Below are 15,172 nucleotides of genomic sequence, written 5' to 3'. Positions count from 1 at the left end.
GATAATAATCTCATGTACACTAGCCTACTCGCACAGTATCTGCAAACTGTTGGCTAGAACGCAAAATGCCAAGTCCAGAGTAGTCATATTTGTTATTTAACGCAACAGGTTTTGGGACAAAACTATCGTTGGAATTGATGCGATGGAAACACATTGAACTTTYGATTTTTAGTCGGTACATGAAAACTTAAGAGAAAAAGTACATTTTGTGTGCATTATGTTGTCACACACTGATTTTTATCCACGATGTGTCAATTTGGTGAAAACACACCACTGGTGGGAACATTTGCATATTTTCTTTATGCAGATTCTAGAATATTCATGTGAAAATCTGTCACTAATTGGAAACCAAGCTACTGTTCTGTAAATTAGTCATAAAACTCATCACTATTGGCTAAGAATGATAAGGAAGTTAATTTCATTGGTCAGGAGAGTCGGGAACATTGGATACATGAGATGTCATGATGATTAAGGAGGTATATAGTGGCAGGCACTACTGAAACTAGGTTCACAGTACAGGACCAGGAAGGAGTAAAGTGAGAGACACAATAACTGGATGATTGGACTTTTTTGAATAAACCTTAAYTTACAGCGTTTTTAGATTGACTGTTGCAATTACTGTTTTTAACTCACCARATATAGGTCCAAGGCTGCTTCATGAAACGTGTGATGTTTTTCTAATTAAAAGTCTTCAAAAATATATTTTTGCAAATTCTAGAATCGGAATGTCCATGACTAATTGCTGTATTTTATAGTGTCATTCTAACTGACATCTATACCTTTATGACCTTCTTACTACAGAATATATCCCAAAACAGAAGATGGCCTGTACAGAATAATTATTATATTATCTTGATGTTAATGATTTATCAGGAATCTGTAGAAGATTGTTCTTTTGTATTGACCTTCATCTTTATCCTTCATAGGGTATTAATTATGAATGTTTGGTGATCAGTCCATGCCTCAGTCTGTGGGACCTCTGGACATTGCTGTAAGGCTGTGGGACCTCTGGACATTCCGTAAGCTGTGGGACCTCTGGACATTGCCGTAAGGCTGTGGGACCTCTGGACATTGCCGTAAGGCTGTGACCTCTGGACATTGCCTAAGCTGGACCTCTGGACATTGCCGTAAGCTGTGGACCTCTGGACATGCTGTAAGGCTGTAGGACCTCTGGATATTGCTGTAAGGCTGTGGACCTCTGGACATTGCCGTAAGGCTGTGGGACCTCTGGACATTGCCGTAAGGCTGTGGACCTCTGGCATTGCCGTAAGGCTGTAGGACCTCTGGACATTGCTGTAAGGCTGTAGGACCCTGGATATTGCTGTAAGGCTGTGGACCTCTGGACATTGCTGTAAGGCTGTAGGACCTCTGGATATTGCTGTAATGGCGGGACCTGCGACATTGCGTGAAGGCTGTGGGACCTCTGGACATTGCCGTAAGGCTGTGGGACCTCTGGACATTGCCGTAAGCTGTGACCTCTGGACATTGCCGTAAGCTTGCTGGAGCCAGTGTCCACCCCTGTGTCAGCTGTTTTGTGCATCCTCTCTGAACCACCTGAGACCCTGCATCAGAGCCCCTGTGCCAGAGCAACTCTCCCAGAGCAGCCTAAGCCCTACACACCTGTGACTCTGAAGGAGACTGGTGAGGATGAAGTCAAGGCTAAGACTCAAAAGGGTTGTCCCTAACAGCATTCAACGTCTTCTCTGAGATGCAGCACTGGATGTACCCACAGCCATCACGCCCAGAGAGGCACCAGGAAACGACAGAGGGTGGRTCGAACTGCACCGTCAGGAATTTCAGTGAAGAGAGCAGGCTTCATATAGGCTTCCCACAGCCCTCTGCAGACTTCCTGTGTTTCCTGCCAGGCTGAAGGAGGGCATGGTTCTCCTGGAGAACTGCAGTGTGACTGCACTGGCCCTACACGGAACAGTCCGTTTGAAGAACCTGAGCTTTCAGAGTMCTGTGTGCATCCCAATCACCTTTGACTCTTGGCACAGCCACCAAGAAGTGCCCTGTGATTTCCTGAAGGAAAGCTATGGTGTACCTGACACAGACATTTGAATTTGACATCACCCTGCCCAAGCTCCTAGATGAAAATATAGAATGATGCGTGTCTTATCTACCTGATAGGTACAGTACCCCATTCTGGGAAAATAACAATGGACAGAATTACAGCATCTTTGTCTCTGACAAGTCTAAGGCACCCTGGGGCATAATCTGGACAACAGAAAGACTGCACTAGGTTACTCTGAACCTCACAGTAATATTTCTGTTTAGACCCCGAGGTGAACTTTAATATGCTAAAATGTGAAACAGACCTGGCTACTGCACTACATCTTATCAGCTTATTAAATAAACTATTTATATTTGAATTATGTGGATTTTCATATTTTTCACAGCGTGTGCTGCTTGCTCTGTAAATTGTTTTCTGGAATAAAAGTAATTTGAATAGAATAGTATTGGAGATGGCTCTGTGGTTATTCCGTTTTAAACATAATCATTGAAAACGTTTATATTTGCAATATTTCCAACATGGCTGGAGGGAAAGCCTGATATTTTCTAGTCTTCTATACTTCTGTGTCAGTGTGCAATGCAATTCAATCCCCCCTTCCCCAAAACACTTGTGAATATTGGACTATAAATTGTGCYTTCCTGTATTATACTTAAGCTCAGATGTTAATTCTATTCTACTGAGCCATGTGTTTGTATTCTTATATTTTATTATTTCTTATTGTTGTTGCTTTGTCGACAAGGAACCAGCAAGTAAGCATTTAGTTGGACGGTGTATACCATGTGTACATACTACTAATAAAACTTTAAACTTGGAACAATTTGATCCCTCAAAGGAGAGAGTGAGATAATCTTATCCCGGTATTGTACTCTCTAATGCCCACATGACTAAAGCTTGGTATCAGACGCTATAGGGATCAGGTATTGTTCCTGTGGTATTATCCTTCCATAGATCTCGACAGCCAGAGACACAATATCATTACTTATCGATTAAAAGACAAAAGGAATGATGGCAGAGGCAAGCTGTGACTGGACATCCTGCCCACTCAGAATGGGTCCCTGTGTACATGATCAGTGTTCTAAAGTACTTATGTAAAAATACTTTAAAGAACTACTTAAGTCATTTTTTGGGGTATCGGTACTTTACTTAAATATTTATATTTTTGACAACTTTCACTTTTACTTCAGTACATTCCTAAAGAAAATGATGTAATTTTTACTCCATACATTTTCCCTGACATCCAAAGTACTCGTTACATTTTGAATGCTTAGCAGGACAGAAAATGTTCCAATTTGCACACTTATCAAGTGAACATCCCAGGTCATCCCTACGGCCTCTGATCTGGCGGACTCACTAAACACAAATCCTTAGTTTTTAAAAATATGTCTGAGTGTTGGAGTGTGACCCTGGCTATCCGTAAAAAATAAAGAKAATTGTGCCGTCTGGTTTGCTTAATATAAGGAATTTTTTATTATTGTTACTATTACTTTTGATACTTAAGTATATTTTAACAACTACATTTACTTTTGGTACTTAAGTACAGTATATTTCAACAAAATACTTTAAGACTTTTACTCAATTAGTATTTTACTTGGGGACTTTCACTTTTACTTGAGTCATTTTCTATTAAAGTATCTTTACTTTTACTCAACTATGAGTGTTGAGTACTTTTTGCACCACTGTTTGCACCACTGCACCATTCACAGCTATTGTGTCACTCTGAAAATGGTTTAGCAATGTCTGATCACAGGAATCATGACACATCTGTTGTGGGCATTGGTTTGGGGCATTCTCTTTTTGACCAAATTACATCCTACAGTCAATTCAAATCTTTATTATTCACTTATCATAAGCATTGACTAAATAACATAATGTTTGAACATTTTCAAATAGTAATTCAATTGACAGTGTGTTTTAAAGTACAAGAAATATTGGAATCATCTAAGACCAACAGGTACTGTAAGGAAAAGATGGAAATGTATATCATACGAAATGTTATTTGACAAATACAGTGTTACACAATGTGTACATCACAGCTTCCTCTAGCAATGGAGGATCTCAAACATATGGTCCTCTGTATCAAACTGTAAACCCATAATCTATAGTGCCTTTCTTTGGGTCCACATGATGATTGATGATTTTGGAGATTTGGAATACTAGTAGCGACGGAGAGGGATGGGGCAGCCAGCATGCACATACCCCAAGAGATGGGCTGTCCCAGTTGTGGTACTTTACCTTACACTACGAGACAGATGAAATCGCTCTGCCCATTTCTCTACATCTGCAGCTATGCCTACACACATCCTCACTGTTCTCTAAAGCCTGTCAGTCCAGCCCGTTCTRTCAGCGGCCCACACTGATGTTGCACACCTTGCAGCTGGGGTCCTTCTTGGCGTTGGCCGTGGTCTGGCTCATCTGGTGGTGGCCACTGATCTTCACCACACTGCCCTGCTCCAGATYRAMCGGCTCTGTGTASAGCACCTCCAGGATGACATCACTGGCGTGGCAGAACAYGGMSTCTTCRCCRTGCCTCTGGGYGGGGATGTATGTCAGGAAGGGGTTGGCAGTCAGGTCCAGCAGGGGGAGACTACTACGGCAGAAGTTATCCCCCTCTGAGCCAGAAYGGGCCAGTACCAACACCACGTAGTGATAGGCTGTGTACATACAGTAGAAGTCAGCAAAGTAAAGATTAGTGTTGCGATTCAGCAGGTTCCCGGCCGGGATCTGGAAACGCAGGGGGCCATAGGGGGAGTCGTTTGGAGGAAGACCTGTGTCAAACTCAGTGTTGCAGCTGAGGAAGACTCCCTGCAGTTTGCTGTTGATAGGAGAGCCATGGCTTCCACTATTGTCTTTCATGGCTGGGCGCATCAGTCCCCCACACTCAGTTCTAACAGAAGAGGAGAAACATTTGTAAGTTTTGTTATTGAACTTCACAGCACATCCATATATACCTGTGTGTATTTACAGAGAATCGTGTGGCACTGACCTGACATATTGAAAATAATCAGGGTGCTGGTTGCGATAGAATARAGAGAACCTTAGCAATCTTCCAGCAGAACCCTTCGCTTTGCCAAGGAGCTGTTTGAGGTGGTCCATGGCATAATCTGTGTCATATAACAACTGTCAGTTATGAAGTTCCTGCTTCAAATCCTTTTTTTGGGCATATTCAATTGAATCTATAGTCTAGAGCTGGTTATACTGTGTGTGTGTGTAAATACTGTATATACAGTTGAAGTCGGAAGTTTACATACACCTTAGCCAAATACATATAAACTCAGTTTTTCACAATTCCTGACATTTAATCCTAGTAATAATTCCCTGTCTTAGYTCAGTTWGGATCACKACTTATTTCAAGAATGTGAAATGTCAGAATAACAGTAGAGAGAAAGATTTATTTCAGATTTTGTTTCTTTCATCATATTCCCAGTGGGTCAGAAGTTTACATACACTCAATTAGTATTTGGTAGCATTGRCTTTAAATTGTTTAACTTGGGTCAAACGTTTCAGGTAGCCTTCCACAAGCTTCCCACAATAAGTTGGGGGAATTTTGTCCCATTCCTCATGACAGAGCTGGTGTAACTGAGTCAGGTTTGTAGGCCTCCTTGCTCGCACACTCTTTTTCAGTTCTGCCCACAAATTTTCTYTAGGATTGAGGTTAGGGCTTTGTGATGGCCACTCCAATACGTTGACTTTGTTGTCCTTAAGTKATTTTCCCACAACTTTGGAAGTATGCTTGGGGTCATTGTCCATTTGGAAGACCCATTTGCGACCAAGCTTTAGCTTCCTGACTGATTCTGACAGATTCTTCAGACGAAAAATMTGCTTTTCTTTCAAAAACAAGGACATTTCTAAGTGACCCCAAACTTTTGTATGGTAGTGTATATGGACCCCAGTTGGGGTCTCAACTTATTATTGAGAGTAAGAATAGTAGAATACACCAGGTGCATTTTCTAAATTTGGTTGTGGATCAGCAGTTTTTCTCTTGTTATGTGACAGTGACAGTGACACTGACAGTCACTCAATTAGCCATGTCAGCTAACAATGTTTTGACTTGTAGTAATAAKCTTGTAGTAATCATGGCCAAATATCGACTAGTCACGCAGGGCAAGTGTCCACGGGCCCTGACCTCCATGGGGCCCCCATTGATTTCGTTAGTKATTTTCACTCAGATCATATTTTTATTTGTTTAAKCCTTATTTTACCAGGTAAGTTGACTGAGAACACATTCTCATTTACAGCAACAACTTGGGGAATAGTTACAGGGCAGAGGAGGGGAGATTAATGAGCCAATTGGATGCTGGGGATGATTAGGTGACCATGATGGTATGATTGACACATTGGGAATTTAGCCAGGATACCAGGGTTAACACCCCTAGTCTACAATAAGTGCCATTGGATCTTTAGTGACCACAGAGAGTCAGAACACCCGTTTAACGTCTTATTGAAAAGACGGCACCCTACACAGGGCAATGTCCCCAATCATTGAGATAGAGTGCCTCCTACTGGCCCTCGAACATAAATTTCAGCAGTATCTGGTCTCCCACCCAGGACCATCCCTGCTTAGCTTCAGAAGCAATCCAGCAGTGGGATGTACGGTGGTGTGCTGCTGGATAAACATGGCAAAAGTCATTACTTTAAAACAGCTAAATTTCTCTCTCCGTCCCATGGCAAAATGTGTGGAATTGCAGAAAAGTTTCTGTAAATCTGCAACATTTTCTCTACGCCCCATGGCAAAATGTGTAGCATTGCAGGAAATGTACTTTTAAAACTGAGTTTTTTCTCTTCACTGTCAAGAGGGGGGCCACTAAAATGTTTTGCCGCGAGGTGGGGTGCCCCCCAACTAAATCTTGCTTAAAGGCTGGAGCCGGCCCTTTGTACTTCTATAAAAATAATAATAGATTTATTTTATATAGTGCTTTTCATACCAAGTACAATCTCAAAGCCACTTTAAAAACAAAAAAACGTAACGGAAACAAATGTAGGGATCTGGCAGACATACCCCCTGTGCAGAACTCGACCACCCTGCTCCATTCAGACACCAGGTACTCTCCATCTGCCTGTCTTACTGCTGTCTGCACAGCAACACAGTACTCTGTCCGCGGGCTCAGGAACCAATGGCCTCTCACTGCCATGGGTAAGGGTACCGCCTTGGCCACCAATTTGGTGGGCACATCCTAATGGGTGAAACAAAGATACATGTTAATTCAAGTAACTCATTAGTTGAATTACTAGAGTACAGCAATTCATTGATAAAAAGGCAATTTTCGGTAGTTTCTAAATGCTTATTATGTAATCATACTCGTGAATTTTACATTTCTGCCACATATTGTGGTACAAACTGGTCTAGCTAAGCTGCTGTATATCTAACCAAATTAGTGGCTTTGTTTTGGCCAGGGGCTCTAAGACGCAACAAGCTCAGAACTAATTGCAACAAGCTCAGAGGGGCCACATATCCATGGCAACCACCCTGGTGCAAATTTGTTTGTGTCACTTTGATTCCTGAGTGATAGAAACACGCTTCCTATCAAGCACTCGGCACAGCTCTGGACAACGGAAGTCAGGAGATTTGTAAAGGCTGAGGGGAGAATAAGACTAAAGTATATTCAGCACAGAACAACTCCAGGACACTAACTGATCAGAAACGAAGAAAAAGGAATATCCTGCATTGCTGTCTCAAATGTGTGAAATATGGAAAGGACTTATGAGATAGAAATGACAATAAATAGAGAACCTTACCAAAGTAGGTAATCAAGTATCTAACGTGTGGATACTGTAGGTGTAGAGGTAAGTAATGCTCAGAAGCACRCATTAGGGATGACTGAGCATGACATCTTTTATTTCAATCATTCACATTCTCCCTCTGTCACAAGATAAGAGATTACCTCAAATAATAGCCCTAGGTCCTTCCAACAGTAAGGCAATTGAATCTGCTGCAATGCATAATTTCTGTCTGTTCGGAAGGATCCCATTGTAAATAACGGTCACTTCATTTTCTATTTCAATCATTCTTGTATTTTATATAATGATCGCAATTAGCTAAGCCTATATATTTTTTACCTCCATTATGTTGGAAAATAAAAYGAAGAAATTATGGGTAGTGTAGAGTAGCACAGTTCAGCGATTGGTSTGGAATAAAATCACASTTCATAGCGAAGAGAACAGAGCTGCAGTTTTTAGGCTTTGTCAGTTTTTAGCCATTGAAGAGGAAAGAAATGTGACAATGAGCTGCTTGCCRGAAGCTGTTTTGCAGCACACAATTCTCATTCTCGTGTACTGGAAGTTACTGAAACAGCACTACCACTGATCTCTGGGTTGTAACTGCTGCAGTGCAGTACCAGACTTTTATGTGCTGAACTACACAGTATCTATAAGAACTATAGCTCTGCATAGACACTGTCTCATGCAAGGCCATCTCGGGTTATATCAAAACATATCACATCCCATGTTGTAGTGAAATGTCTTTTATTGGAGAACAGGATGGAATGATGTWAAAAACATGGCTCTAGACAGTGGGAGTCAGAGTCATGACGGTAATGGTCATTCAGTTAAGGGGGAAGGATGGGGGGCCTGGGGAGGTRTTATGAGGGAGAAAAACAGTGACAGTCTGTCAGACAGACCCTGTGCTTGAAGCGGTTGGGATCCCCGCCCTCCTTGCGGCTGAGGTCGATGAAGAAGTGTGTGGCCTTGGCAGTATCCTCAGGGGTCATGTCCCAGCCGATGCGGAAGGAGTCGCAGGTCACCTCACAGATCTGGATATTATGGGGGGTGGAAAGGGCTGTCTCCATGGTTGTTAGCCGCTGAACAAGAAGAAAAAGGAGATCAGATGGGATCAGATTGTAACATTGTAATAAAGACTTATAGGTACAGGACTGAGAACATTTTATAGAATAAAAAAACCTCCAGTGAAATAGCTACGTTGCAATATTTTCCCATGTCCAAACTCAATTCCTTCCTTTGAAGCTATTTTTGATCATTCTAAATCCATTGTGACTTTTAATACTAATCAATGAAACACGATTGGATGTATCGACTGTTAGATTAGTTTCACTTTCTCAACTTCCTCARCATGCATAGAGGGCTGGGACAAATACTGTGCTAAAACACCTCACTTTCTCAACTTCCTCATCATGCATAGAGGGCTGGGACAAATACTGTGCTAAAACACCAAGATGGAAAAAGATTAGACAACAATGACACTGCCAGCTACGGAACATGCCTCAGACCAAATTCAATTAACCTTTAGTCAGGAGACCTGTCTGTGGCCACATCTCCACTCCTCTGCCGTATTTGCTGCCCTTCTCTCTCTCCTCCCACCCTCCCTCTTTCGCCCTCCACTGGCTTTTCCTTCATCACAATATACAACCCTATATTACGCCCACAGCCAATTGACTGGTCTCTGCAGGTTCTCCTTACTTCATAATCCACCAACAGCAGTCGCCTGGCAACCAGGCAGCATTGGCCACCATGTTCAATCCTCTAGCTTTACATTACCTCATTTACCTCATCTGCAAATCTAAGGAAAGGATCCTACAGTCAGAGCTTAAAGGTCCAATGCTTAAAGGTCCAATATCAAATTATTTCTGGGTAACAATTAAGTGCCCTCCTGTGATTGTTTTCAATCAAAATGGTAAAAAAAACWAAAAAACATCTTAGTAAAGAGCAATTTCTCAAGCAAGGATTTTGCAAGGACTGTCTGGGAGTGGTCTGGGGAGGYGAAATCTGAAAACTAGCTGTTATTGGCAGAAAGGTTTGAAACTCTCTTTCTTATTAAATTAACTAATTTACCTCCTGGTGATGTCACCAGGCAGCCCAAAACTCCATRCCACCAAAACAGGCTGACATTTCAGGTGGTCTTTTCAAACAGCTCMRACACTAATAGGACATTATCATAATTTTCACAATTTCATAATATTATTCCAAACTCATAGTGTGGAAATATATACTGTGCATTCAGAAAGTATTCAGACCCCTTGACTTTTTCACATTTTGTTAGGTTACAGCTATTATTCTAAAATGGATCAAATAGATTTTTCCTATCAATCTACACACAATACCCCATAATGACAAAGCAAAAACAGTTACTTTTATTARWWTTTTTTGCTAATTTATTCAAAATAAAAACCYGAAATATCACATTTACATAAGTATTCAGACCCTTTACTCAATACTTTGTTGAAGCACCTTTGGCAGCAATTATAGCCTCGAGTGTTCTTGGGTATGACGCCACAAGCTTGACACCTGTATTTAMGGAGTTTCTCCCATTCTMCTCTACAGATCCTCTCGAGCTCTGTCAGGTTGGATGGGAGCGTTGCTGCACAGCTATTTTCAYGTCTCTCCAGAGATGTTCYATCAGGTTCAAGTCCGGGCTCTGGCTGGGCCACTGAAGGACATTCAGAGACTTGTCCCGAAGCCAGTCCTGCATTAACTTGGCTGTGTGCTTAGGGTCGTTTTCCAGTTGGAAGGTGAACCRTCGCCACACTCTGAGGTCCTGAGCACTCTGGAACAGATTTTCATCAAGGATCTCTCTGTACTTTGCTCCACTCATCTTTCCCTCGATCCTGACTAGTCTCCCAGTCCTGCCGCTGAAAAACATCCCTACAGCATGATGCTACCACCACCATGCTCCAGCGAGGGATGGTGCCAGTTTCCTCCTGACGTGACCGTTGGCATTCAGGCCAAAGAGTTCCATCTTGGTTTCATCAGACCAGAGAATCTTGTTTATCATGGTTTTGAGTTCTTTAGGGGCCTTTTGTCAATCTCCAAGCGAGCATGTGTTTTTTACTGAGGAGTGGCTTCCGTCTGGCCACTCTCCTATAAAGGCCTGATTGGTGGAGTGCTGCAGAGATGGTTGTCCTTCGGGAAGGGTCTCCCATCTCCACAGAAGAACTCTAGAGCTCTGTCAGAGTGACCATCGGGTTCTTGTTCTCCTCCCTGACCAAGGCCCTTCTCCCCGGTTTCTCAGTTTGGCTGGTGGCCAGCTCTGGGGAAGAGTCTTGGTGTTCCAAACTTCTTCCATTTAAGAATGATGGATGCCACTGTATTCTTGGGGACCTTCAGTGCTGCAGAAATGTGTTGTTACCCTTCCCCTATCTCTGCCCCGACACAATCCTCTCTCGGATGCTCTACGGACAATTTCTTAGACCTCATGGCTTGGTTTTTGCTCTGACATGCCCTGTCAACTGTGGGACCTTATATAGACTGGTGTGTGCCTTTCCAAATCATGTCCAATCAATTGAATTTACCACAGGTSGCTCCAAGTTGTAGAAACATCTGAAGGATGATCAATGGAAACAGGATGCACCTGAGCTTAATTTCGAGTCTTATACCAAAGGRTCTGAATACTTACGTAAATAAGGTATTTTTGTTATTTATTTTCATAAATTTGCAAACATTTCTATAAACCTGTTTTCACTTTGTGATTATGGGGTATTGTGTGTAGGTTCARGATGKCATTTTTTTATTTAATCCATTTTAGAATAAGGCTGTAATGTAACAAAATGTGGAAAAAGGCAAGGGGTGTGAATACTTTCCGAAWGCACTGCATTAAACAAGAAAATCACGTTTTCGACTGCACTGGGCCTTTAACAGAACTTCTGAGTAAAATTGAATCAAACTTTTCTTAAGTTGGATGTCATCTCTGATTGAATGTATTTCCTATGGTGCTCAGAGCACTATGAAAGCTGAGCAAGCAGAACGAGTGCAACTCAGGGGATATGGCATCTGACGTGTTGGAAGAAATAGAAAAAKCGTGAATTGACAGGATAAGGTTATCTATGGTCTTATTTATTTGCCCATAACAGCCAGGGGATTCAGGCTGGTGAACATAGCCTTGAAGACTGGAGTGTGTGTAATCTGTGGGTTAGCCTATTGTTTTTGATTAGCTGTCACARTCCCTCTCCTGAATTGATGATGCCATTGATGTGCCTTCCAGGGTAAAAACAATTATCTCCCTCTCCGGTCCTGGCTGCTGTGAGTATGAAAGACAGGCAGGGAAGGCATCAACTTGTGTACTCCACTCTACTGGCTTCTTTTCAGTTGCATGTTTTCACCCTCAGTAATTCCTGAGAGGAATTATCATTGTATAATTATATAAATGTTAATGTCTCCTCACCAGGATCCTTGACCTGGGGAAAGGTTATTGGGTTTCATGTATGTTCCCGAGTTGTCTTTGAACTAGCCTTTGATGTAATTAAGTTTTATGCAGACCTAGCAGTTGGATTAAATATTAATCATCGAAATGAGAAGTTGTTCGGCTCATCTTTCTATCCATGCCTTACACTTAGCATATAATGTATRTTTTTTGTATCTCTGTCATCCTTCRTTACCTTCCATGTCCTATTTTTCTCCCATCTCATAATGCCAATAGCTTGGTACAACACGAAATATGGTATATTTCCATGATTATAAGAACAGACACATATAACATGTGTTGTAACAGTAAGATGCTCAGCAGTATGCGGCTAGCAATAAACAGTAGTAGTACAGACAGCATCTCTGTTATATTGTGTGATATTTGTTTATTAGTGAGAGTGGATGTTACAGTGAGTGGATGGTGYAGAGACTGCGTGTGTGGTTTACAGTATGTGAGGTTCACTGTGTCACACATGGGTGTACATACTGCCTGGTTCTGTAGTGCATCTGCTCACCTAGGGCTGTGGCGGTCATTAAATATTGCCAGCCGGTTATTGTCATGCAAAAGACTGCTGGTTTCACGGTAATTTACTGTTAATTAACATAAACACCTATAGCGTCTCCAGGCCTCCACGCATACAAGCCTCTGTCATGCGCCTTTGGAACAGCTACATTTGAAAATAGTCTAATAAATCAATCGAATATACACCATCACAATAAGTCTATTTCAGAAGAACAGAATATGAGTTGGACTACTGAATGTTATTCTGCCATGCCATAGGCCATAGGCTTGTTCATTTAGCATACAATACATCATTATAGGTCCTGTACCATTATTATACTGTATATTATATGATTTTATAGTAAGAAGAATATAGTTGAACTTAGCTGAATAAAATAGAAAGGATATTTTTCCCATTCTGGAGCGAGTGCTCATATGAAGCCGCTATTAAACCTGATCATTTGAAACAGGACCTATAAACTAGATTTAGAGTTATTTGGTAACTTTAGTTGTGAATGATACAAACCATAGAACGCTTCAGAAATCAAAAAATAAATGGCCTGCGTGATGCGACTAGGCTATTGATGATTTGAGAAAGTCGCAAAAAAAGCTTGTCATCTGTTCCTTGCCTCAGGGTGCACATGCTATTCTCTGATCAAGTGATGATATTTTCACCCATCAGACTATGGTCAATTTAATCTTGTCTTTACTAATACAGTACAAGTCAAAAGTTTGGACACACTTACTCATTCAAGGGTTTTTCTTTATTTTTACAATTTTCTACATTGTCGAATAATATTGAAGACATCAAAACTATGAAATAACACATGAAAACATGTCGTAACCAAAAAAGTGCATTTTATATTTGAGATTCTTCAAAGTAGCCAACTTTTGCCTTGATGACAGCTTTGCACACTCTTGGCATTCTCTCAACCAGCTTCACCTGGAATGATTTTCCAACAGTCTTGAAGGAGTTCCCACATATGCTGAAATTAGTATTTGGTTAGCATTGCCTTTGAATTGTTAATTGGATCAAATGTTTTGTGTAGCCTTCCACAAGCTTCCTCAATAAGTTGGGTGAATTTTTGCCCATTCCTCCTAACAGAGTGGTATAAATGAGTCAGGTTTGTAGACCTCTTGATCGTAGACACTTTTTCAGTTCTGCCCACAAATGTTCAAAAGGATTGAAGTCAGGGCTTGTGATGGCCACTCCGAATTTGTTGTTCCTGAAGCCATTTTGCACACTTTGGAAGTATGCTTGGGGTCATTGTCCATTTGTAAGACCCATTTGCGACCAAGCTTTAACTTCCTGACTGATGTCTTGAGATGTTGCTTCAATATATCCACATAATTTTAATTCCTCATGATGCCATCTATTTTGTGAAGTGCACCAGTCCCTCCTGCAGCAAAGCACCCCCAAACATGATCTGCACCCCGTGCTTCACGGTTGGGATGGTGTTCTTCGGCTTGCAAGCGTCCCCCTTTTCTCTCCAAACATAACAATGGTCATTATGGCCAAACAGTTTTTTTTGTTTCATCAGACCAGAGGACATTTCTCCAAAAAGTACGATCTTTGTCCCATGTGCAGTTGCAAACCATAGCCCGGCTTTTTAATGGCGGTTTTGGAGCAGTGGCTTCTTCCTTGCTGAGCGGCCTTTCAGGTTATGTCATTAGGACTCGTTTTACTGTGGATATAGATACTTTTGTACCTGTTCCTCCAGCATCTTCAAAGGTCTTTGCTGTTGTTCTGGGATTGATTTCACTTTTCGCACCAAAGCACGTTCATCTCTAGGAGACAGACCGCGTCTCTTCCTGAGTGGTATGACGGCTGTGTGGTCAATGTGGTTTATACTTGCGTACTATGTTTGTACAGATGAACGTGGTACCTTCAGGCGTTGGAATTGCTCCCAAGGATGAACCAGACTTGTGGTCTACAGGTCTTGCTGTTTATTTTGATTTTCCCATGAGTCAAGGAAAGAGGCACTGAGTTTGAAGGTAGGCTTGAAATATATCCACATGTACACCTCCAATTGACTCAAATTACGTCAATTAGCCTATCAGAAGTGTCTAAAGCCATGACATAATTTTCTGGAATTTTCTAAGCTGTTTAAAGGCACAGTCAACTTAGTGTATGTAAACTTCTGACCCCCTGGAATTGTGATACAGTGAATTATAAGTGAAATAATCTGTCTGTAAACAATTGTTGGAAAAATTACTTGTGTCCTGCACTAAGTAGACTATAGTTTGTTAGCAAGAAATTTGTGGAGTGGTTGAAAAACGAGTTTTAATGACTCCAACCTACATTAAGTGCATGTAAACTTTCAACTTCAACTGTTTGGCCTATGCATTTGCATAAGCTCTAATATGCATATGGTTGTTTTTATTAATCATACGTTAGAAAGCACTGTCCATTTAGTTTGTTAGGCTTTGAAACAACATCCACAAGTTCCATGTTTTCACTCAGTTTCAACCTGTTTTAAAATTGATAATCACGGTGAGGTATGTTTTAAAAGCACCTACTGATTTTG

At 41.4% G+C, this 15,172-nt stretch overlaps 1 protein-coding gene across 1 annotated transcript in view; it reads right to left on the bottom strand.

The window, feature by feature from the left end:
• Window positions 1-3,825: 3,825 nt before the first annotated feature.
• LOC111957431 (phytanoyl-CoA hydroxylase-interacting protein-like) overlaps window positions 3,826-15,172 on the bottom strand; it is a 17,924-nt gene continuing 6,577 nt past the window's right edge. The window contains exons 2-5 of the mRNA XM_023978251.2: window positions 8,629-8,808; window positions 7,011-7,185; window positions 4,998-5,115; window positions 3,826-4,898 (exon numbers count right to left, since the gene is read on the bottom strand). Of these exons, the coding sequence (XP_023834019.1) occupies window positions 4,355-4,898; window positions 4,998-5,115; window positions 7,011-7,185; window positions 8,629-8,796 (1,005 nt within the window). The 5' untranslated portion in view covers window positions 8,797-8,808 and the 3' untranslated portion in view covers window positions 3,826-4,354. The remainder of the gene's footprint in view (window positions 4,899-4,997; window positions 5,116-7,010; window positions 7,186-8,628; window positions 8,809-15,172) is intronic.

Source organism: Salvelinus sp. IW2-2015, linkage group LG33, assembly GCF_002910315.2.
Source record: "Salvelinus sp. IW2-2015 linkage group LG33, ASM291031v2, whole genome shotgun sequence".
Lineage (NCBI taxonomy): Eukaryota > Metazoa > Chordata > Actinopteri > Salmoniformes > Salmonidae > Salvelinus > Salvelinus sp. IW2-2015.
This window is presented reverse-complemented; position numbering and strand designations above follow the sequence as displayed.